This window comes from Oryx dammah, unplaced genomic scaffold (assembly GCF_014754425.2).
Source record: "Oryx dammah isolate SB20612 unplaced genomic scaffold, SCBI_Odam_1.1 HiC_scaffold_29, whole genome shotgun sequence".
Taxonomy (NCBI): Eukaryota; Metazoa; Chordata; class Mammalia; order Artiodactyla; family Bovidae; genus Oryx; species Oryx dammah.
The window spans coordinates 58,425,813-58,448,145 of NW_024070213.1; the positions used below are offsets into that span (position 1 = coordinate 58,425,813).

Here is a 22,333-nt window from a genome sequence, read left to right on the forward strand (position 1 = left end):
AAGAGAGAAAAAAAGAAATTAACACACACACACACACACACACACACACATATGGAACCTATTGGCAGAGCAGCAATGGAGATGTAGACATAGAGAACAAACTTGTGGACACAGGGCAAGGAGAGGGTGGGATGAATTGAGGGAGTAGCATGGGAATACATACATTACCATACGTAAAATAGCCAATGAGAATTTGCTCTAAATCAAAAGGAGCTCAAACGACAAAAAAGGAGCCCTGTGACAACTTAGAGGAGTGGGATGGGGTGGGAGGTGGGAGGGAGGTTCAAGAGGTGGGGGATGTAAACCAAGGGCCGATTCATGCTGATGTGTGGCAGGAACCAACACAATATTGTAAAGCAATTATTCTTTAATTAAGAATGAATAAATTAAAAACAAGAAAATCAAGGGAAAAAAGATGTGGTATATATTGGCCATAAAAAAGATTGAAATAATACCATTTGCAGCAACACAGATCCAGAAATTATTATACTAAGTGAAGTAAGTCAGAGAAAGATAAATATCATATGATATTACTTACATGTGGAATCCAAAAAAATGATACAAACGAACTTATTTACAAAATAGAAATAGACTCACAGACATAGAAAACAAGCTATGGTTTTCAAAGGGGATAGCAAGGGATGAGAGATAAGTTAGGAGTTTGGGATTAACACATATATGCTACTATATATACAATGGGTAAACAATAAGGACCTACTATACAACACAGAAAACTATACTCAATATCTTGTAATAACCTATAATAGAAAAGAATCTGAATAAGAATATATATATATGTTTGAATCACTTTGCTGTACATTTGAAGCATTGTAAATCAAATGTACTTCAAAAAAAAGTTTTCTTTTAAATGCAGACATTTGAGTGTTACCCCCAGAGATTCTCTGTTAACTGAATTGGTGTGTAAGGCTCAGGGAGTACAAATCACTAAAAATAGTAAATAAGCTAATAAGTCTGGGAACCAGGTTTGAGATTCAAACTTTGACTCCAAATTCTGAACAATTTTTATAATAGCATACTAGTTCTCATCATTTTCCACCTTGTTTTCGAGTTATTGGTGTGTATTTTTTTTCACCCTATAGAATTGTTGAGCTCCTGCAGGCAAACTTTTTATCTGCTTAATTTTCAAATTCCATACAGTCATTGCCTGGCTTGCATTTGGAGATACAAAATTGCTTGAATGAATCAATATTTTCTCACCTCAACTGATCAATCAATTAATGGATACACTTATTGATTGCTTTGTTGTTGTTTAGTCACTAAGTCATGTCCGACTCTTTGCGACCCATGGACTGCAGCATGCCAGGTTTCCGGGTCCTTCACTATCTCCGAGTTTGCAGAAACTGATCTCCAACTGATTGTTTACTGAGAACTTATAAGTCCGGGAAATGTGATGGGACCAATACTACACTTCCTGGGGTACAAAGTTCAGGGCAGGAGACACCTGTGTTTTACACACAGCAACCAGCTCTGAGCAGTAGATATCTGTGCATCCCTGCTGTTCTTGAAGCACACTGTCACCCTTGCATAAAAGTGCTAGTAATAATACATCCCAGAAAAAAACTGGCAATGGTTCTAAGTTCCAGTCTCTTCTGCCTATCTTATTCCCTGACCTTATACCCCTGCCAAACTTGGTACCTACCTTGAACTAGTCTTGTTGGTCCCACCCGTCATGCTGCTGGAAGCCAAACTGCAGCCAAGATCTAGTAGCTGTCCGGGCCGGGATGTCTCCAGGAAGCTCCTGCAGGGATCAATGCTGAAGACACAACTAATCTTGTGAGCAATCAGTCTGTACTCTGGCTTCTAGACATGCCCTGTAGGGCACAGTCACTCCCTGCTGGGTATGTTTGAACCATCTACTGTAAAAACTGAATCTATGGTCTCATTTCTGGTTGGAAATTTCACTCTCTATTGCAAAACTGCAGCTCTTTGTTTTTAATCTCTTGGACTCTGAGGTCCACCCCAGTTCAGTAGCTCCGGAAGGAGGTATCACTCAGCCTGGCTGAAACTAACACTTACCTGGAGTAGAGTTTGCTGCTGGTGGCCAACAGTGTGGCTGGACAAGTAAGAGAAAGACAAAGTTAGAAGGGGAAATGAAAATCATCTGAGCTGCCCCTCTGAACTGAAACCTCGGCCCCTTCTGTTCCTCTCTGCTACTACTACAGGCCCGTAAATCCTATGAGCCCTATTCTTTAGGAAAGTATATGAAGATTATCAAACATAGACCTGGAAGGGGGACAAACATGGCAGAGAAAAACTGGCCCCGAGCCTCTGAACTTCTGAACTGTGCCTGGTGTCCAGACAAGAGTTTCTCTGACCTGAGGAGGACAGAGTCATTCAGGCCCCCAGGCTAGTGCTTCTGTCTCACCACATAGGTCTCTTAGGGTCCCAGAAGACACAAGTGGGTTGCTGTACTTCCATCCTTCATTTCAGCCTTTATCTTCCCCCAATGTAATCTCTCTCTTACACCCAGTATTCAGGCTGCTTGAGGCTTCTATATAGAAAACCATTTCAAAGATGTCTGGGCAGCCAACTTTATGGTGATTTTATGTATTATCTTCCTAGGGGCCAAAGGAAAGCTCCAATGATGAACCAGTAAATGTCTTGATAGGCTGGTGAGCAGACATTTCTGGGCATGTGATGCTTTCTGAGGTTTCCATTAGATCATATGGGATTGCTCTTTTCCTGCAGAGAAGATGCCAGGGATGGGCTACTTCTTTCTGCAGTTCTCCCCTTCCAGTCTATCTTCATTCATCCAGTGGGTAGCTGCTTCTTCAATCCCAACCTTGGAGAGCTGTGCCACTTACCCTCTGCTCCAAGGCTCAAGTCATCTTCAAAGCTGGTTCCATGGCTGGGGCACCCTATCAAATAATGAGGCAAGGGCTGCAGAAAATCAGGCTTGGGCTCACACACATGCTCACATACTTATATACACATCTACAGCCACACAATCACATCACACATCCACACATTTGCAAAACAACCCCAGCCATACATATACTAAAATCACATTAATAATTCTGATTAAAAATAATCATGTAAAATTTTTTTTGTTCTGTAAAATTACCTCAAATTAATCTGTCCCCAAATCACATAGTCATGTACACAGTCCTTTATCAAAGAATTAGCACATGTGGGTATGTACTCAGACACATAAACATACATACACAGACACACATTTCATAAAGCTCTTTTTCCATAGCAGTGATTATTAGCTGCTGCTGCTGCTGCTAAGTTGCTTCAGTGGTATCCGACTCTGTGAGACCCCAGAGATGGCAGCCCACCAGGCTCCCCAGTCCCTGGGATTCTCCAGGCAAGAACACTGGGGTGGGTTGCCATTTCCTCCTCCAATGCATGAAAGTAAAAAGTGAAAGTGAAGTCGGTCAGTTGTGTCCAACTCTTTGTGACCCCATGGACTGCAGCCCACCAGGCTCCTCTGCCCATGGGATTTTCCAGGCAAGAGTACTGGAGTGGGGTGCCACTGCCTTTTCCGATTATTAGCTGAGCAACCACTAACAGAAGATAAACTTTGAGGACTAGTCAGCCTGTGGGCTCTCAGCCAACACTATCTTCTGGGCCTCCTGGATTGCCTTATGACCATTATAGGTGTTCTGCAGGCGGTGAAAAGGTAGCATCTTATGCACTCATATGCATGTGATGTACACACACACAGAGTGACGTCACTGTCTAAGGTGGATGAACAGGAGAAGAAAGAATAGAGCCTCTACTTACCATTGTAGTTCAACTGTCCTGCTTCCTCAAAAAACCCTTCTTCAGAGTATCTAAAAACCAAAAAGAAACTCACAGGTTTAAATCACTACATTTTCAAAGGGGCTTTTCTTCAAATATCTCCCACAAGTTTGTATAATTTTCTAATGAGAGTCATTAGTATTTAAATTACTTTTATGTTCAAGAAAATGGAGAGTGAAGATTTGACTGACAAATCCATAGAGGTAGTCAGAGGGCCCCATATTTTAAATTGGGCTGCCATCATGCTGACCACAGTACCCGAGTCAGCTTAGCAATAATTCTTCAGAAGCTAGGAAAGAAAGAATATGGAAACAAAACTGGAGAAATCTATTTACAGAAGCAGGGGTTTGGGTGCCATAAACTTTCCATCACAAATGCAAATATTGAGACTAAGAAAAAATCTTTTAGGAGATCATCTTATTTACCCACCTCTCCTTCCTTTCCTCTGAGCTCTTTTCTTGGTGAATATCATGTCTTTCAGGAAGCAGTAGGAACGGCATTTTGGTTAAAGATTATGTTTCTACATTTTGAGGTAGGTGCTTTAGCAAACATTCACTATCTCCACAAGAACAGATGAAAGTCAGCATACATGGTAGTGAGAAACAGCTTAAACAAGGAAGAAATTCACTGTCTGAAACAAGTGAATGAAGTTGTCTATGAAAAAGCTTTGAATGGGGAACAGAGTACCTGGATTCTAGTCCTGGCTCCTTGCTGCTGCTATGTTCTCAAATATATTAAGGGGATTTAGAGGCCTATATATTAGCGTTTTCTAAGTTCACTTTGAGCACTGATGTGTTGTGAGTTTTATAGTTGGCTTTCCTGAAAGCTTTAAAAATGGAAGTTGCACATGATGCTTTGAATATAATCTCAAATAGAGGCTGGAATAGAGGAGAGTTGCTAAAGCGAGTTAACAGGGAAACTGACTAGAAAGCAGCCATTGGAGCTGTTCTTAAATAAGTCTTCTTTATTCAGTGATCCAGGCAACTCTCAGGCTATCAGAGTATCAGTTCATGAAATGTTTTGTAATGAAAGTGGGCTTACAGACACTGTAGAACAAACTGTGCTTAATTTTACAAAATAAATCACTATATATTACTGGTACTTTCCTTTAAATAGTGAAAAAATCAACAATATTTTCTAAAATCTGGATCTTTACATGTCCTCATAAGAAAAACATCAATGTGTGTTATAAAATGTAGAATTATACTCAAGGTAATTAAGAATGGGTAACTCTAAGAAACGCAATTAGAACTACAAATATATACTTTTCTTCCTAATATATAATTGCATAAAAACATATAATACAACAAACCTGTGTTAGTACATAGAACATCACAAATACTAGTATAAATTAATATTTCCTACTACTATAAAAAGACATTATGGTAGCTAATGCAGTCAACTACTAGAATGACAAGATCTACTGTTGCATTTAATTCTTGTGCTGTCAGTACACAGTAATGCAACTACTAAAGCCCACTATTAATATGACTACAATAAAGCATACTATTGTTGCATTTCTAGGTACGCCTTCAGTGGAAATGCCTGTATATATTCACCAAAAGAAATAATATATATATAATAACCCAGAATCAGGAGACTCCCAAATCTCTAGTTATTGTAAAGTGGATAATTTGCATGATGGATAGATAGACAGGGCTACACAATTAAAAAGAAGGACCTATTGCTGGATGAAAATGCGTGGATGAACATCACAAACTTAAGGCTGAACAAAAGAAGCACACATAAAAAAGTGCATATAGTATGATTCCTTTTATATAAAGTTTAAAAAGTACAAAACTTATCTATGATGCTACAAGTCAGGATACTGGTTACCCTTGGAAGTAGGGCAGTGAACGGAAGGGGACACAAGGGGCTTCTGGAATGCAGGCAGTTTCCCTTCAGATTTTTCAGATTTCATCACTCTATTCCCTTTGAGAAAATTCACTGAACCATATACTTAATCCTCACTTATTTTTCAGTAAATATTTTATACTTCAATGTGATTTATATCGCTCTTATTTTAACAGGTTTTGTTTTGAGGTACAATTGATATACAAGGAACAGCACATATTTAACGTGTATAACATGATAAGCTTGGACATATGTAAACACTTGTGATACCATCCATCACCAACTGAGGAAACAGACATATCCAACAATTCCCAGGGTATCTTCATTTCCCTTTGACTTTTTTTTTTTGAAATAAGAACACTTAACATGAGATCTACCATCTAAGCAAATTTTGAAGTGCCCAATACCATATTGTTAACTACAGGTACGACGTTGTACAGCACTGGTCGCTAGAATGTATTCATCTAACATAGCTGGAATTTATATTCATTGAGCTGTACAATTTATCTTAAAAATAAAAATTCTACTGATGTGTAGACTACAATAAAATTTACATTAAAATACCACTGATAAAATTCCTTATTTGTCCAAAACAAAATTTGGTAACACAAGATTTGTTGGATGCACACCCTTTGTTTCTGTTTTCTAGCTGTGCTCTAGCAGGCATTTCTATAGTCTGTATATGAGGACCAGCTCAGGCTGACCCTTGCTTTTCTATGTGTATGTGGGATACACAACAGAAGTATGGACAAAAGCCTGGGTCTGTTGATGTCTTCTCACTGAGAATGATGGTCTGACATTTCACAGCCCTCATCCAAGTCCCAGGCCTTTCATGAGTTATTGCTTAGGACATAAAATCAATGACTAGAGACTAGATCCAGAGCTTGCTCCTCTCCCTATTTGCATTGAAAGGTCCCTTAGCATCATTTCATTCTGACATAGAAGGGCCAAGTTACTGCTCTTCCTATATACCCAATTCATAAACAGAGTACAAAGGAGTATTGAACTGTGGGAAGCATTTTAAATCCTGGGACAGTTCTTACACACCCAAACCTGCAAGCATTCCCATTAACATCATCCCTTTAATTCCCTGTATTTTGATTACCCTTAATTGACTTTGGAAGTAAAAAAATTTTGAACCAGATTATGACAATCAATAAAGACAATATGTTTAATAAACAACAACAACGACAAAAAAATAAAAAATAAAAAAAATAAATCCTTCCTGGCCTTACCTCCCAGGGCAGAGTTAAAATAAACAACCTTGGATTATGCAGTGCTATTTATTTCCTACCAAATCAACCAGGATGGGTTTATTTTTATGTTAATAAACAAGTTTAGATGAAAGGCTATATCAAGCTAGAGACATTTCTGGAAAGGAAATAAAGAGCAGGCAGTAGTTTTTAAGTTCTGAGAATTCATTATCACACAAGTGACCACACTTAAACAGGTCACAGAAGCTTTCCCTCCATGTCTGAGTAGACTGAGCCGAAAATGGGACAGCCTGTTGGGGGTGTGGGGCCTCAAATGTTAAGAGTTTCTCAGGAAAGAAATGCTACAATCTGCCTTGAAGTACCTATTCCACTTAGTCAATGCTTTGAATAACCAGGGTAAATGTTTAGCCCTTCCTGTGTTCTGTTGTAGAAATAAACAATATAATGATTCATAATGATGAATTACTCTGATCGTAAGAACAGTTAGGTTTTTAACTCCTCTTCTATCATGCAGTCTAAGACTCTGATCCAAAGGGAAAAGTAATGGAGCAGGGGTCTGGAATTTAGCTGTCATTCACTATGGCTGCCAATTTCCATCCTTCTTGGTTTTAGACCAGATCCAGTCTGTGTTTCCAGACCTTCACCCTAACTTAGTCTCAGCCCAGAGAAGCACTTGACTCACAGCCCTAACCCCCACACTCACCCAATTCTTTACAGACCCCTCTCACTCATTTCAACCTCACTTCTAATTATTAGGCCCAATTAAAATTCATGTCCTTGTCTCTGAGTCCTCCAGTCAGGACACCCAACCATCAACCATGCTCAACACACCCCTTTGCTGGCACTTACCCACAATCTTGAAGCCAGTCTTCAATCTTGTTGATTGGATTTCCTAGGAAAGTCAGATAACGGGTCACTGTGCGGACTGAAGGATATCAGACTTCCTCCCTGGAACTCACCCTGTTCCACAAATTTATCCTTATTCAAGCCACCTCATGAACCCTTTATATTCCCATAAAACTTTCCCTTAAGATATAAGAGTGATATGCTGCTGCTGCTGCTATGTCGCTTCAGTTGTGTCCAACTCTGTGTGACCCCGTAGACGGCAGCCCACCAGGCTCCCCCATCCCTGGGATTCTCCAGGCAAGAACACTGGAGTGGGGTGCCATTGCCTTCTCCAATGCATGAAAGTGAAAAGTGAAAGTGAAGTCGCTCAGTCAAGTCCGACTCCTAGTGACCCCATGGACTGCAGCCCACCAGGCTCCTCCATCCATGGGATTTTCCAGGCAAGAGTACTGGAGTGGGGTGCCATTGCCTTCTCTGCAAAAGTGATATACCCATGTAAAAAAAAAAACAGTGAACATCTCTTTTCTCTTGGCCTCTGTGCCCCCTTTCTCCCAGAAACTTGGGAAATACCCCAAGGTTTGGGAACAGAGGTAGATTCTTCTGTTTAAAGAAAAAAGAAGGAAAAAAACAAGAAAAACCAGCACAATTTTGCTTTTGTCCTTTTTTGTTTCCTATCAAATAAGCAAGGGTAGGCTTATTTACATAAGATTTATTTTTTTATTTTTCAATCATGTCTGTAGCATCATTTGAACCTCCAAGAAGTTCTGAGAGGCATGTGGAAAAGGTACTATTACTATTTCAGGTACTAATACTTCAATTAGGCAAGTATGTCCTAGAGGAGTGAGTGACTTGCCAAAGGTCACACCAGCAACTGAGCAGCCCCCAGAGTCCAGGCGCCAAGACTGAGTGTAGCTTTGTCACACAGACAACAGAGAAACACTGCAAACATTCAGAGATCCCCAGCCTGGGGTCCTCACAGCTACTCAAGATGATGTAAAGTGTGCCTCTTCCTCTTTCTCAATCTTATGCCCTTTCTTTCCTACACAATTCATACCTTATGTTACTGTCTTTATGGTCTTCCCTTGAGCTCATTTGACCCAGTCAAAATGAGCCACATGGAGTGAGAGTGAAAGCCGCTCAGTTGTGTCCGACTCTTTGCGACTCCATGGACTATACAATTCGTGGAATTCTCCAGGCCAGAACACTGGAGTGGGTTGCCCTTCTCCAGAGATCTTCCTAACCCGAGGATCAAACCCAGGCCTCCCTTACTGCAGGCGGATTCTTTACCAGCTGAGCCACAAGGGAAGCCCAAGAATACTGGAGTGGGTAGCCTCTCCCATCTCCAGGGGATCTTCCCAACCCAGGATTCGAACCGGGATCTCCTGCATTGCAGGCGTATTCTTTACCAACCGAGCTATCAGGGAGAAACCGGGGACCCTCTGCCCACATGGCAGACCTGGGCATCTGCCACATATTCCCTATCACAAGACAATATGCCTCTCTGTTTGGCCTCCTTACCTTCCTGGAAAACGTCATCCAGGCCAGAGGGCTCGGCATCTGGGACATTCTGCAGGGCTGCTGCGGCCTCTTCCTCCAGGACCTGGGTCTGCCAGTGCCGGCTCTGACGGAGCCAGGCCCTGCGTCTCTCCCAGGACGTGGGGCTCAGCACAGAGCCCTCCATGGCGCCGCTTCAGACTTCAGGGCCTCTGGCCACAGAGATGCTATCCTGAGAGTTGGAACACAGTGATACACTGTCATCCTGTGTTCAGAATCCACCACCCCCAGGGTTGCCCCCACATTTTCCCAGCTCTGTACAAAGGAGCATAACCCTCTGCTTATTCAGGAGCTGGGAGGAGATATCTGGTTCTTAAAAAAAAAAAAAAAAAGGAATGCTCTGAACAACCTAAACACTAGGGCAAGGCTTTCAAATCTGGAAACTTGAGACATCATATGATTTAAGGGACAATGAGAAAGGGCTGCCTCTCATGATAGGTGAGATGCAGTGTTAGAAAACATTTTCTTTAATTCTTAAGAATTTTGTCTCCCAGAATATTCCATTGAAATGAAAATATCTTTAAATTTGCAATGTGTAAATTTCACTTTATTTGATCTTCATAAAGATATATGAAAGGGGAAAAATTAGATCTCAAAGGTTAAACCAATTTTCTAAAGGTCTCACAACCAGGATGTCACTCTAACTACAGTCATTCTGGGCTTGTTTTGTTTCCGTTTAACATAGGATTTCTCTGGGGGAAATGGGGGTGGGAGAATCCCATAATAAAAACAACATGGAGACACTGTTGTTATTGTTGTTGTTCAGTCACTAAGTCATGTCCAACACTTTGTGACCCCATGGACTGTAGCATACCAGGCTTCCCTGTCCTTCACTGTCTCCCGGAGTTTGCTCAAATTCATGTCCACTGAGTTGGTGATTCAGCCCAATAATCTCATCCGCTGTCTCCCTCTTCTCCTTTTGCCTTCAACCTTTCCCAGCATCAGGGTCTCTTCTATTGAGTTGGCTCTTCACATCAAGTGGCCAAAGTATTGGAGCTTCAACTTCAGCATCAGTTCTTTCAATGAATATTCAAGGTTGATTTCCTTTAGTGTTGACCAGTTTGATCTCCTTGAAGTCCAAGGGACACTCAAAGCTCTTCTCCAGCACCATGGTTCAAAACCATCAATTCTTTGGTGCACAGCCGTCTTCATGGTCCAACTCTCACACCCATACATGACTACTGGAAAAACCATAGCTTTGACTATACGGACCTTTGTTAGCATAAAAGTGATGTCTCTGCTTTTTAATATACTATCTAGGTTTGTCATAGCTTTCCTTCCAAGGAGCAAGCGTCTTTTAATTTCATGGCTGCAGTCACCTTCTGCAGTGATTTTGGAGCCCAAGAAAATAAAATCCGTCAGTGCTTCCACTTTTCCCTCTTCTATTTGCGTGAAGTGATGGGACCAGATGCCATGATCTTAGTTTTTTTAAGGTTAAATTTCAAGCCAGCTTTTTCACTCTCCCCTTTCACCATCATCAAGAGGCTCTTTAGTTTTTCTTCACTTTCTGCCATTATAGTGGTATCATCTGCATATCTGAGGTTATTGATATTTCTGCTGGCAGTCTTGATTCCCACTTGTGATTCATCCAGCCCAGCATTTTGCATGATGTACTCTGCATATAAGTTAAATAAGCAGGGTGACAAGGGTGACAGTATACAGTTTTGCTATACTCCTTTCCCAATTTTGAACCAATCAGTTATTTCATGTCTGGTTCTAATGGTTGCTTCTTGACCTCAATACAGGTTTCTCAGGAGGGAGGTAAGGTGTTCTGGTACTCCTATCTCTAAGAATTTTCCAGTTTGTTGTGATCCACACAGTCAAAGTCTTTAGTGCAATTGATGAAGCAGATGTAGATGTTTCTTTTCTGGAATTTCTGGATCAATTAGTAGTTACCACCTTCAGAATCATCACCTTCTAATGTGTCATCTTGGGTTTTTCCCTGGCTCTGAGTTAATTCCCTAGTTCACCAGTGTGCTAATATTTCATTTAACACTGCCTAATCAACACTTGTGTGTTTTTCCAAGTGAGGCATTCCAACGGTACAAGCCACTTATTTGAAGAGGAAAACAGACGGGATGAATCATTCAATTGTGCAAATAGAGCTTAAAAGATTTGAGGCTAAGATACTGTAATTTGCTTATACTCTGTCCTCCCGCCTCTTCTCCACTAGCTGCACTCACAGCTTCCACAGTGAACAGGTGGAGGTGGGACCACCCCTCATCCCTGCAGCTGCCATAAACACTCCATCCTCATACCTACACCTTTATCTGTTAGAGTAAGGAAAGATAAAAGGGGGAAAAATAAGAAGAGAGCCAGTTTCCAGAGACTCCTGCTTTTCAAACTCTTAAAAACAAAACCATCAGTGAAGCATTAATTTAGGCACTAAAATAGCTATTTTTGAAAAGAACATCCTAAATATAAAAGCCTTCCTAAGACAATAAAATTGTTTTGGATGCTTCTGTTTGTTACAGACAAAATATATTCAGAGGAAAAGGATACATAATTATTGCTGTCTGATCTAAATTCTTTTACTTCAGGTCCAGCCTAAGGCATATTTTTCCCCCCAGGGAGAGACAGCAGTTGGGACTGTGCAACTTTATTAACCCTTGGCACTGGGCTCTTTGTCCACAGCCAGTGCCTTTGAGGGGAAATTAAATGATTGAATGAAACCTGTGATGCAGAGTGAAACCACAAAGAGTGGTAGCAGAGAGAATTTGTTATCCTTTGGCTAAAGCTGTGTGAGGTGATAAAACAAGGATGAAACTGCCACTGTAAAGAATTTAGGGAGAGAGTCTAAAAAGCCGTCTTAGCCTGCATTTAGCTGGTCCTGCACCACCATCCAAATCATTTAATAGGTTGGCATCAGTCAGACTGGGGAAGAAGATATCAAAGGTTGACTTGCCTGTTGTCTTTAATTTCCAGAGCAAATGAACCTCACCTAAATCACAGGAAATCTTCAGCTCACCAGAACTTATTCGGGGATGAGGGGAATTTAAAAGGAAGTCAGAAAGGCAGGCAGAGAGGAAGGAAAGAAAGAGGGAAAGAAGTGAGAGAAGGAAGTCGGGAAGGAAGGGAAGAAGTGAAGGAAGGAGGGAAAGAAGGAAGGAATATGGATTCCCACATTCAGCCACTTGCTAAAAGTATAACTTTGGCAAATTCACGCCCTTTCTCTGGGCTCGTTTTCTCAGTGAGGAGGCTGTATTCAAGCACTGTGTCAGAATCTCACTAACTGAGATGAGAGATGGAGGCCTATACTTGGGTTTTAACATCCTCCATGACGTGAATCTATCCTGTACTCCTCCTACTTCTTGGAAAATACATCACACTCATATAGGCTCATTTCCCCTCTGCCCCCTGAAAATACTTCTCTCTCTTTTAACCCCAGGCTTTTCACACATTGTTTTCCCCTGTCTTCCCCGCTACCTCAGCCTTTGACACACTCAACCTGCAAAGCCCAGCTCTCAAGCAATTTCTCTGTGAAGCCAGGCCTGGCTTCCACAGCCTCCAGTCAACAGTCACTTCCACGTCGTTCCTTCCCTTCTTCATTGTTCTTATCACTAACATATTTTATTTGTTAATCTAATTCATTATTTACTTTTCTGATTAAAATAGAAGCTTCACCAGGACAGAGATTTTTCTCTGGGTTGTTCACTGCTATGTCCCTGTTGCCTAAACAGAATCTAACTGGTTTTCTCCAATCTCTGCCACACTTGGATTATAGAGACGGGTTCATGGGGCATTGTGTGGGAACACTAAAAGTACAGCAATATTCCGAGGCAGAAAGAAATAGAATTGTCTGGTTAGTGGTAGCAGAAGTTCGAAGCTGTGTTGCTGGAAGATAAGAAACTGAGTGTTCTTTGTGGAAGTCTGGAGGAAGTGGCAAATGATTATCAGGCAAGCACATCAGCAGTGAGAATGTTAGAACTGAGGGATGTATGCACACAGCTGTCAGGATGTCACCTTGGAAGGTATGGAGGGGTGGCTTGTAATAGAGAGAAGGTATGGAGGTATTTCCTCCAAACAAGTCATACAAAAACACACAGCTGTGTGTACAGTGGAGTTTGGTGGAGTGAAAAAAGCATTGACTGGGAGTTTGGAGACTTGGGCATTCTTCCAAACTTGCTGTCCAATTAACTGACTTCTGGTAAGTCAATCAGATTTTCTACTTGGGCATTGACTTTGTCCTCTAGAAAGTGAATTGGTGGCAATGAATGTTATAGAGTTTGCCTCTAATAATAACATTTATGAATTTATTCAAGTTGAATTTGAAATATTTGTAGGAACAATACTGTACAAAAGAAGCATTTGTGTAGTTTTTCCTGTAAGAATTAGAAAATGGTCCAGTGGCCTTGGGAGTTACTTCCTACCTAACAAATTTACTTTCAATTAACACCGATTTATGAGGGCTTTCCTGGTGACTCAAACAGTAAAAAATCTGCCTCCAATGCAGAAGACTCGGGTTTGATCCCTGGGAGTGGAAGGGCCCCTGGAGAAGGGAATGACTACCCATTCCAATATTCTTGCCTGGAGAGTTCCATGGACAGAGGAGCCTGGTGGGCTATGGTCCATGAGGTTACAAAGAGACAGACATGATTGAGTGTATAGTACTTTCACTTTCATGAGGTTCCAGACTTAAAACTTCCTGGTGACCTAGGAGAGTGGTAAGCCTGGATGAGGAAGGCTGAAAGAGGGAGACCAAAAGAGTGTGACTCAGTCAGGAGAGCTCATGGACCCCCGGCACTTCTTGAGCTTCTCTGATCCTTTGCCTTAGTTTATACAGTTTCATCCACCTTCCTCTCTACCCAACTATATGCTATCTATCCTTTGAAGACCTCCTCAAGTCACCTCTGTTCTCTTGCCCTCCTCTAGCACCCAGCACATGTACCTATATCACATTCAGCAATATGTGTGTCTACGTTTCTTGTCATTATACACCAATGCTTGAACCTCTCTCCTAAATCATACTGAGGACATTGCACAGTACCTCACAACAGAAGGGGCTCAGTAGACACTGTACCTAGAAGCAAGAATTGCACTGGTGCTGAAGAATTACCTTCATCTAGTCTATGTCCTAGGACAGGGACTCCACATGGTCTCAAATTCTAATGTATCAGTATATGTTTTATATACCTTGTAATGAAGAGGAAGAAGGTTTGGGGCATAGTCACACCAAGGCTTTGTTGCTAGAATGTAGGGCCACACAAGTCTTACTGAATTTTAAGCTGAAACTATCAAATCCTCCTATCCTAAAAAACAAAAACAAAAACACACAAAGAAACCTGTCTTCCAGAATTTTCCATTGTAAATTTTTACTCCTTGTTCAAAAGTTCCTTTGGGATTTGAGTACCATCTTTCTTAATGCTGGTTTATATTATAATGTTATATTTAATCTATCTTCCGTAAGGATGGATGTCTGATAAATTTTCTATGACATTTCCATTAACTATTTCCCCCCCCCCCCCCCCCCAAAAAAAAACCAACAAAATGCCACACTGGTTTTATTGCTACTTGCCTAAATCACTCCAAAATCTTCCTTTCCCTTCTGCTACCATTTTCAGTCCTTTGTCTTTGCCTTCCCTACATTTCTCTAGAGATTTACTCCCTACATATTTCTCCATCATCTGTTGAGTGTTCTGGAAACTGACTACAACCAAATAGAGAAGGAGTAAATTCTCTTTGTTCTGAGGATGTTATAGTTAAAAGAAAAAATTTCAGCAGATAGGATTGAAGTTAGACAAGAAGAATCACCATTCGTGGTTTAAAACTAGGGAGTTGTTTAAGAGCACTGAAAGGAATATCTTCCAACCAAAATCATCAGCAGAAGCAGTAACTTTTGTAGCAGAGAAAATCTTTATGGGTATGTGATTTTTACTACACTGAGATCATCACTTACTTCCAGTATCTCTTTTCTAAGGAATGTAGTCTGAGATTCACTTTAATATTAACATGGGCAAGTCAAAGTAATAGGCATTCATAATAACTGAGATGTATAGAATTCCTTATATTTACCCATAAAACTTCTCCACAAACTACTTCACTTAATCCCCACAATCTCCTTGGAGCTAATTATTGTTATCTGAAGCTCAGAGTGATATGTGAGTGATTCAAGGTCATATATTTAAGATCTTGTGGTACTGAGATTTAACTCACATTGATCTGACTCTAGTTGTATCATCTTCCCACTGGTAATAGCATATGAGGATAACCTAAGATCACCATGTAGATGTCAGCAGTAAATGCAATTTAGGATAAAAGGAAGGAGAAACTATGTTAGTAAATTTTCTATTCCATATCATGCTACATAAACTCTCCATCTTATAATCTAGTACAGAGGAGGCAGATAAACCAAAAGTAATTTTGGCTCAATTTTGTTATCATCTTAGCAAAAGAAGAGTGACTTTGTTTGGTTAACAGCAATCAAGATGCTAGGTTCTACTTTAGAGGAGAGTTTGCCTGGAATCTCACATTACTTTTAAATGGTTGTAGCATTCAGAACATTTAGCAGCACAGGAAAATCAGAGGTGACACCAGTCAGAGTCCTTGGACTGGGTCCCACAAGTGCTATGGCTAGCACAGCACTGAATTTTTGGTGCCATCTGGGGAGTCTTGTAGAAAGCACTGGGATAGCTGAGTTAGTGATGGGCATTCATAGGGCTTGAAACAATGAATATTTATCATAATTTGATATGAACACATTTTAATATTTTATCAACCATTATAGCCTACCAATCTGAACCTGCCAAATATCAGCTCCAGTTACAGATATCTTACTATGGGGATGTTTTGAAGGGGTTTAGGAAGAATGGTCAACTCTTGAGAAGGAAAACTGTAGAAAGAATGTGCACTGTGGAATCAGAATAAACCTTGTTTGAAATCACAGTTCTGTCTACTTACTGCATATGTGTCCTTGGTGAAATTCCTTGTCCCCTCTAAACCTAAATTTTTTCACATATAAAACAGACAGAGTACCAGACTTGTTGGGTTATTGGAATTTAAAAATCAGATGATGCATATTAAGTCCCTGATGTATAAAGGAGGTGCTTAATAAATATAGTTATTATTATTATTTTCCCTCGGTCTAAATCATTCACTAAAGTTGGGACATTTTCAGGAATAAGGAAAGAAAGAACAAGAAGTGGGCAGAGGAGTAGAGATGTGTTTGTGCTCAATCATGTCTGACTCTTTGCAACCCCACGGACGGTAGCCTGCCAGGCTCCTTTGTCCATGGGGTTTTCAGGCAAGAATACTGTAGTGGGTTGCCATTTCCTCCTCCAGGGGGCAAGGTACAGAAGTGTGTGTCAAATCCAGAGGATGAAAGGAAGATGATGCTGTTAAGAAGAGATGAAAAATAAGCAGTAAATAGGTTCTTTGTTCTTATTTAATACTCAGAGGGATCAGAGAGATCATATAATCCTGACCCCTCATTTTGTAGTTAAGGAAACTGTCAGAGAGAGAGAGAGAGAGGCTTATCTGAAGTCACACAGAATACTGACTATTATCAATGGAACACACGCAAGTTCTGAGCCCCAGGTGTGTGCTTTCTTCCTCTATATTACACAGCCCTCCTCCTCCGCTCTTGGTTTCTAAGACCCAGCCCTGGTTTTCTTTTCAGCACTTTAGGCCTCCTCCTAGGACATGTATCAGACAGGCCTCTCTTCTCTTCTGTCTGAATTATGCCTACACCCCGAGCAGTGCCTGTGAATTGGACTGAGAGTGAAAACAAGCGTGGGAGGAGAGAAAAAGGAAACGGAATTTCCATGATGGGGCCTGTAAGACCTTCCGCAACGGGTACATATTATCCTCGGTCACAGCCAAGAAAGACATCACCACTGTTGTAAGGTGTGGGAAATCCCAGGACGGCCAATTTCTCGGTTTTTGAATAGGACAAACTCCACCTCAAGCCAGGCTGACAGCCCGCCATTCTCCATACCTCCAGGCTCTCCATACCTGCCACAAGCTCTCATGTTCCTTCACAGATAGGCAATGCCTTCCCAATTTGTAACCCTTTCCCATGTCACTGCTGTTTGGAAGACCATCAGAACAAAATTTACCCTGAGTGCAGCATTTTTGCATTCAAGACTTCTTGTGGTCTAAGGGAGCAGTTCAATCTATTCAAGGAGAAAAGAGGGATGCTATTTGATAAATAAAACCAAGAAAAATGCCTATTCACTTTTATAACTCTTTCCCCCTTCTCTTTTCATTCCCTCCTTCCCCTCTTACCCACAAATAAGCCTAGTTGAATGTATCCCGAAAGAAGACCATCTACAGACTCTTTTTCTCTCTTCTTTACTAAAGTTGTACATTTGGAAAAAAGGAATCTTGTGCTGTCCATGTTGGGAGACACTAATTTCTTTCCTCTGGATGGGTTATCATCAGGCATCAAGAATAAGAGGCATCAGTTCATTTGGACTGGTTTACAGGCAGTTCAGTCTAGAAACAGGAGTGAGAATGAGCAGATGTCTCGATCATCGAGTTAGTTCTGTGAATTACAGTCTTTAATGCTTCAGTATTATTTCCTTGGTAATGAAACTCTGTCCTTCAGGTACTCACGTTTACTCTTCTTTTTCTTTCACAATATCTACACCCTCTCATCATCTTCTCAAAATCTGTGTTGAAGCTTTTTGCAGTAGGCCCACGTATGGGCCAGACACACAGTAGTACCATGGGTACTGGAATACCAACCTTGGTCTTGTGTTTTAGGCAGTAAACATTTGGCAGTTATTAAGTGGAGATAGATGTTGGATCTTTTTCTCTTATTGTGTGAATCATGATCCGAGCTGAGAATAAATTTCCTCTCCTTTTTCTAATAGAATATGAATCATGAATCAAAATGACTATGTTGGGTCTCCATGGCCACTACATTATGTTTAATCACTGGACTCCATCTAAGTTTCAGTGGAGCAAAAGAGTTATGAGAAAAAGTTATTAGTATAGTTGGAAAGAATTTCTAAACTCCTTGGGGTGTCTATGAATAAGAAACCATTTGTAAAACCTCTTTCTATCACTCTTGTGATAGCTTCAGCAAGTTCTCTCTGATGATATTCTCAGTAGAGACAGATAATAAACCCGACTTACCCTCCTCATAATAATGCTTCAAGTTATAGGAAAATTATACCAGATCTATAGGTCTAATCACTCAAGCCTAATAACAAGCTTAGACAAAAAAGCTGAAATCCTGCAACTGCCAATCTCCTATCCTGGGTCCACCATGTACTGTCTAGAAGTCTAGAAAGTTCTCTTTTCTCTCTATTCAGGGCCATTTGTGGTAGACGGAGTCACTGAGGCTCTCCTCCAAACCCTCATGGTCTCATCAAATCCCTTCTGCGGGGCTCTTTCATCTTGTCCTTGTTCTGCACTGGGCACCCGCCTCTGCTCCTCCACCCACTGGTGGGTTCAGTAGCAAGCAGGGCATGGGAAAACCCCAGCATGCTCCTCTACCTTCCCCCAAACTCATGCAGGTGGTGACATGCTCAGCCTGGTTACTGCTGAGACCAGGTGTGTTGGAGGAGCAGACCCACTCCTCAATCAGGATTACATAGATCATTAAGGGGTCAATATATTCATCAATCCATCTCTGAGATGTACGACTTGAATACCAATCTGGGAGGTGGTTATCAATCTTGGGCTTTGCAGTAAATTTGGCCCAGTGTTGTCCAGTTGTATAAATTCCTCTTCTCCTCTCACCCAAGCATATATTGCTATAGTTTATCTCCTTACCAACCTCCTTCTGCAGCTTTTGAAGAAAAAGGCCATATCCACAAAAAAGCAAAGTTGACTTAGGCTAGATACTCTCGAGAGTCAGAGTTATGAATACTAGAGCGGATGAAGTGAAGAAACTTTTCTCCTTGAGAACTTTTCAAAGCTAGAAACAGACTGAAATGAAGCAAAAGCAAGGACAGCAGGGCACAGAGAGGAACTTCTCAGGTGAGAAAGAATTCCTAAATACTAATCAGGTCATCAAAGGAACCCATGTTTTATGACCCTTCCCAGAGCACCTCTCTGTTATCATACCTCTCTGATAACAGGAAGGGAAAAAAAAAAGCAAAGAGACCATGTTCCAAGAGGCACAGTGATGCATTTCTTAAGGTTGAAGTCAGGGATATGGGAGCTTTTCTCTTGATGCTTCCTTCTCTGCAGCCTGAGTTTTCTCCGACTTGTTTCGTCCTGTCTCCTGTTGTTTAGTCGCTAAGTTATGTCCGACTCTTTTGTGACCCCATGCACAGTCGCCCTCCAGGCTTCTCTGTCCATGGAATTTTCCAGGTAAAAATATTGGAGTGGGTTGTCATTTCCTACTCCAGGGGATCTTCCTGATCCAGGGATTGAACCTGGGTCTCCTTTATTGCAGATGGGTTCTTTACCGCTGAGCCACCAGGGAAGCTCCCTATCTCCTGGCACCATTCTAAATCAGCACAATCTTAAAACTGAGGTGGAAGTTGTACTCACCTGTCCACTGGTAGAGAGCTGAGTTTGAGGCAATGCAGTTGTCAGTGCTGGGCACTGCCCTTCCACTGTTTTGGGACGGAGGCGAAGACAGGGAGAAGGTATCATATTGCATATCGCACCTTTCTCTCTGTCTTCATGAAACTGCGTTTGCCGGCTTGAAAGGGGAAGCGGAAATGAGAAAACGCTCATACACACATACACACACACACATGCACAGTCCCCGCCTCCTACCCCAGCCACATCCTCTGTTTAGCTCGGCAGACTGACGGTAGAACAAAATATCTGAGGTCTCCGGAGCTCACCACTAAGGAGCCGTTCCCGTCAAGAGCCGCGTTGCTCTTTCCGAGACAACAGGAGATCTTTTCCTATTAAGGGGAAGGTACAGCTCACTGAAGGATGTGTATAGTAAAAGTCTTCTAACCATGTAACTGCCTCAAATAATTCCATTGCCTCACGTAAAGCTTCTGTCCTCAGCAGGAGAAGGGTCTAAAAATGGTAATGCACTCTCCCTAAAATGATCTCACATTTATTTCTGAGAAGATGCTTACAGCCCCATCACAAACTGAAGAGGTCTCTAAGCCAGAGTGCATCTGTTTTCATAACTCTTTCACACTCTTATGAAGTCCCCAGAAGCTTGTTTTCAAATACTGCACCATTGTAAGCTACTGTTTCTCTGTGTAGACTTCTTAATGTTTTATTCTTTGCTCAAACCAATTCAAAGTATTTCTTGTTAAATAACTGATTGATTTCTCACCCCCAAATCTGTCCCACCCTGGAGATATCTTTCATTTACTGGCTTTCAGTTTCAAGAAGACTTATTAGGCTCTAGATTTTCTTCCGTCCCTCTGTCACTTTCACCTCTGACCAGCATTCAGTATTCTTGACGATCCCTCACTCCATCTCCTGATACTGTTTCTTCTTCGATGTGGCACCAAGTTATCTATCTCCTATCTCTCTTTCAGGTCCTGATTCTGTTCCTGTGTCATTTACTTACAAATATTTATCATAATATTTACCATATGAGACACACCTCTGATGTACTGCTGGGACTGACTTTTATGTGTTCATTCTTTTCTTCCCAACTTTATGGCTATCACTACAGCTGGACCTCTTTTTACCACGTTCCAAAATTTCATTTCCAATTGCCAGTGGGACAACTTCATTGGATATTCACAATATAGTTATAGTGTCATGGAAAGAAGCCTAAATTTCTGCTCAGCAAATTAACTTCTCTAAATATTATTTTCTTCAAAGATAAATAGGATTAAAATAATAATTCTCTCTCTCTCTAATACACACACACACAATACATTCATTTCCATGTACGGATAAAAATGTCTAACCTCTTTCCCCAGTATATAGTAGGTGCTAAATATAAACTTTCAGAGAATTAACTCAAAATCCACAAGTAAAAAACCAAATCTAGCACTCCCTTGGTCTCTTTAACACTATTTTTCCCCTGTACAAATTAACTACAAAAACTAACTAATGGAAGTCTTAAAATTGTTTTTAACCTCAAGTTTCTGAAATTCACTACTTTCCTTAACTCTTATCTTCAACATGCTGGGGACAGGGAAAGTACCACCTCTATGCTGTCTTTTGTTTAGTCAGTGAGTCACGTCCAACTTTTTTGTGACCCCCATGGACTGTAGCCCACCAGGCTCCTCTGTCTGTGGGATTCTCCAGGCAACAGCACTGGAGTGGGTTGCCATGCCCTCCTCCAGTCTTCCCGACCCAGGGATTGAACCTGAATCTCTTGCACTGCAGGCAGATTCTCTACCACTCAGCCACCAGGGAAGCCCTGGACACATTAACTAACACCTCCAGGCCTCAACTTCCTATCTGCAAAATGAAGATAATCTTCCTAAAGTACTAGTTGCAAAACTCTAGGAAAACTCTAGTCCCTGTAGCCACCAAAGTGACCTTACTCATTAAAGAAGCAAATCTTCATTTCACAAAAAATTTCATTTCACAAGCAAATTTTGAAAGTTTTTTTGTTAATTAAAAAAAATCTGTGATTTTTTAAATAAATTTTTTCTTATTTAAAAGCAATTGCTGAAAGACAAAGATGCTGCTTTATGATCCCTAGGAAGACAAAGAAGTCCAGAGTATTCTATGTTTGTCTTATTCCTCAGTTGTAGAGTATTTCTCTCTCTCCCTCTTATCTACCCTTCCTAGGTCCTCTGATAACGTTGTGTGTGTGTGTGTGTGTTCGGTCTTTCAGTTGTGTCTGACTCTTTGCGACCCCTTGGGCTGTAGCCAGCCGGGCTCTTCTCTCCATGGAATTCTCCAGGGAAGAATACTGGAGTTGTTAGTCATTTTCTTCTCCAGGGGCTCTCCCCCGCCCAGGGATGGAGCCTCTATACCTTTGACTCTGTAAAGTTCTCACATCGTATATTCCACGGGCTTCCTGAAATCTTGAACAATTGTCCTTTTTCTGCTAGATGTAGTTCAAGATTTCAGGAGGTTTTTAGGAGATTTTGCTCATTCCCTCCCCCCTCCCCCCGCCAGTTAAAAATAAAAACCCTTAAACTATCTGAGATGTGGAGTTATCTCTCTACTGCCCATGCGATTCAGTAGTTTAACGCCTTATCATGTGGCCAACTTGTCATTCTAGGGTGACCTCCCTTATGCTTTATGAAATTTAGTAA

General features: G+C 41.1%; 1 protein-coding gene across 3 annotated transcripts in view; it reads right to left on the bottom strand.

The window, feature by feature from the left end:
• The window catches only part of TESPA1 (thymocyte expressed, positive selection associated 1), a 33,942-nt gene extending 14,120 nt beyond the window's left edge, over nt 1-19,822 (bottom strand). For 2 of the 3 annotated variants that reach the window (XM_040232795.1, XM_040232793.1), the window contains exons 1-7: nt 19,683-19,822; nt 9,201-9,408; nt 7,686-7,728; nt 3,751-3,800; nt 2,826-2,879; nt 2,038-2,074; nt 1,661-1,759 (exon numbers count right to left, since the gene is read on the bottom strand). In XM_040232795.1, coding sequence (XP_040088729.1) covers nt 1,661-1,759; nt 2,038-2,074; nt 2,826-2,879; nt 3,751-3,800; nt 7,686-7,728; nt 9,201-9,363 — 446 coding nt within the window. In that variant the 5' untranslated portion in view covers nt 9,364-9,408; nt 19,683-19,822. Of the gene's footprint in view, nt 1-1,660; nt 1,760-2,037; nt 2,075-2,825; nt 2,880-3,750; nt 3,801-7,685; nt 7,729-9,200; nt 9,501-19,682 lie in introns of those variants that run through there. The other variant, XM_040232794.1, reaches the window with a different exon arrangement.
• Between the last annotated feature and the right edge of the window lie 2,511 nt (nt 19,823-22,333).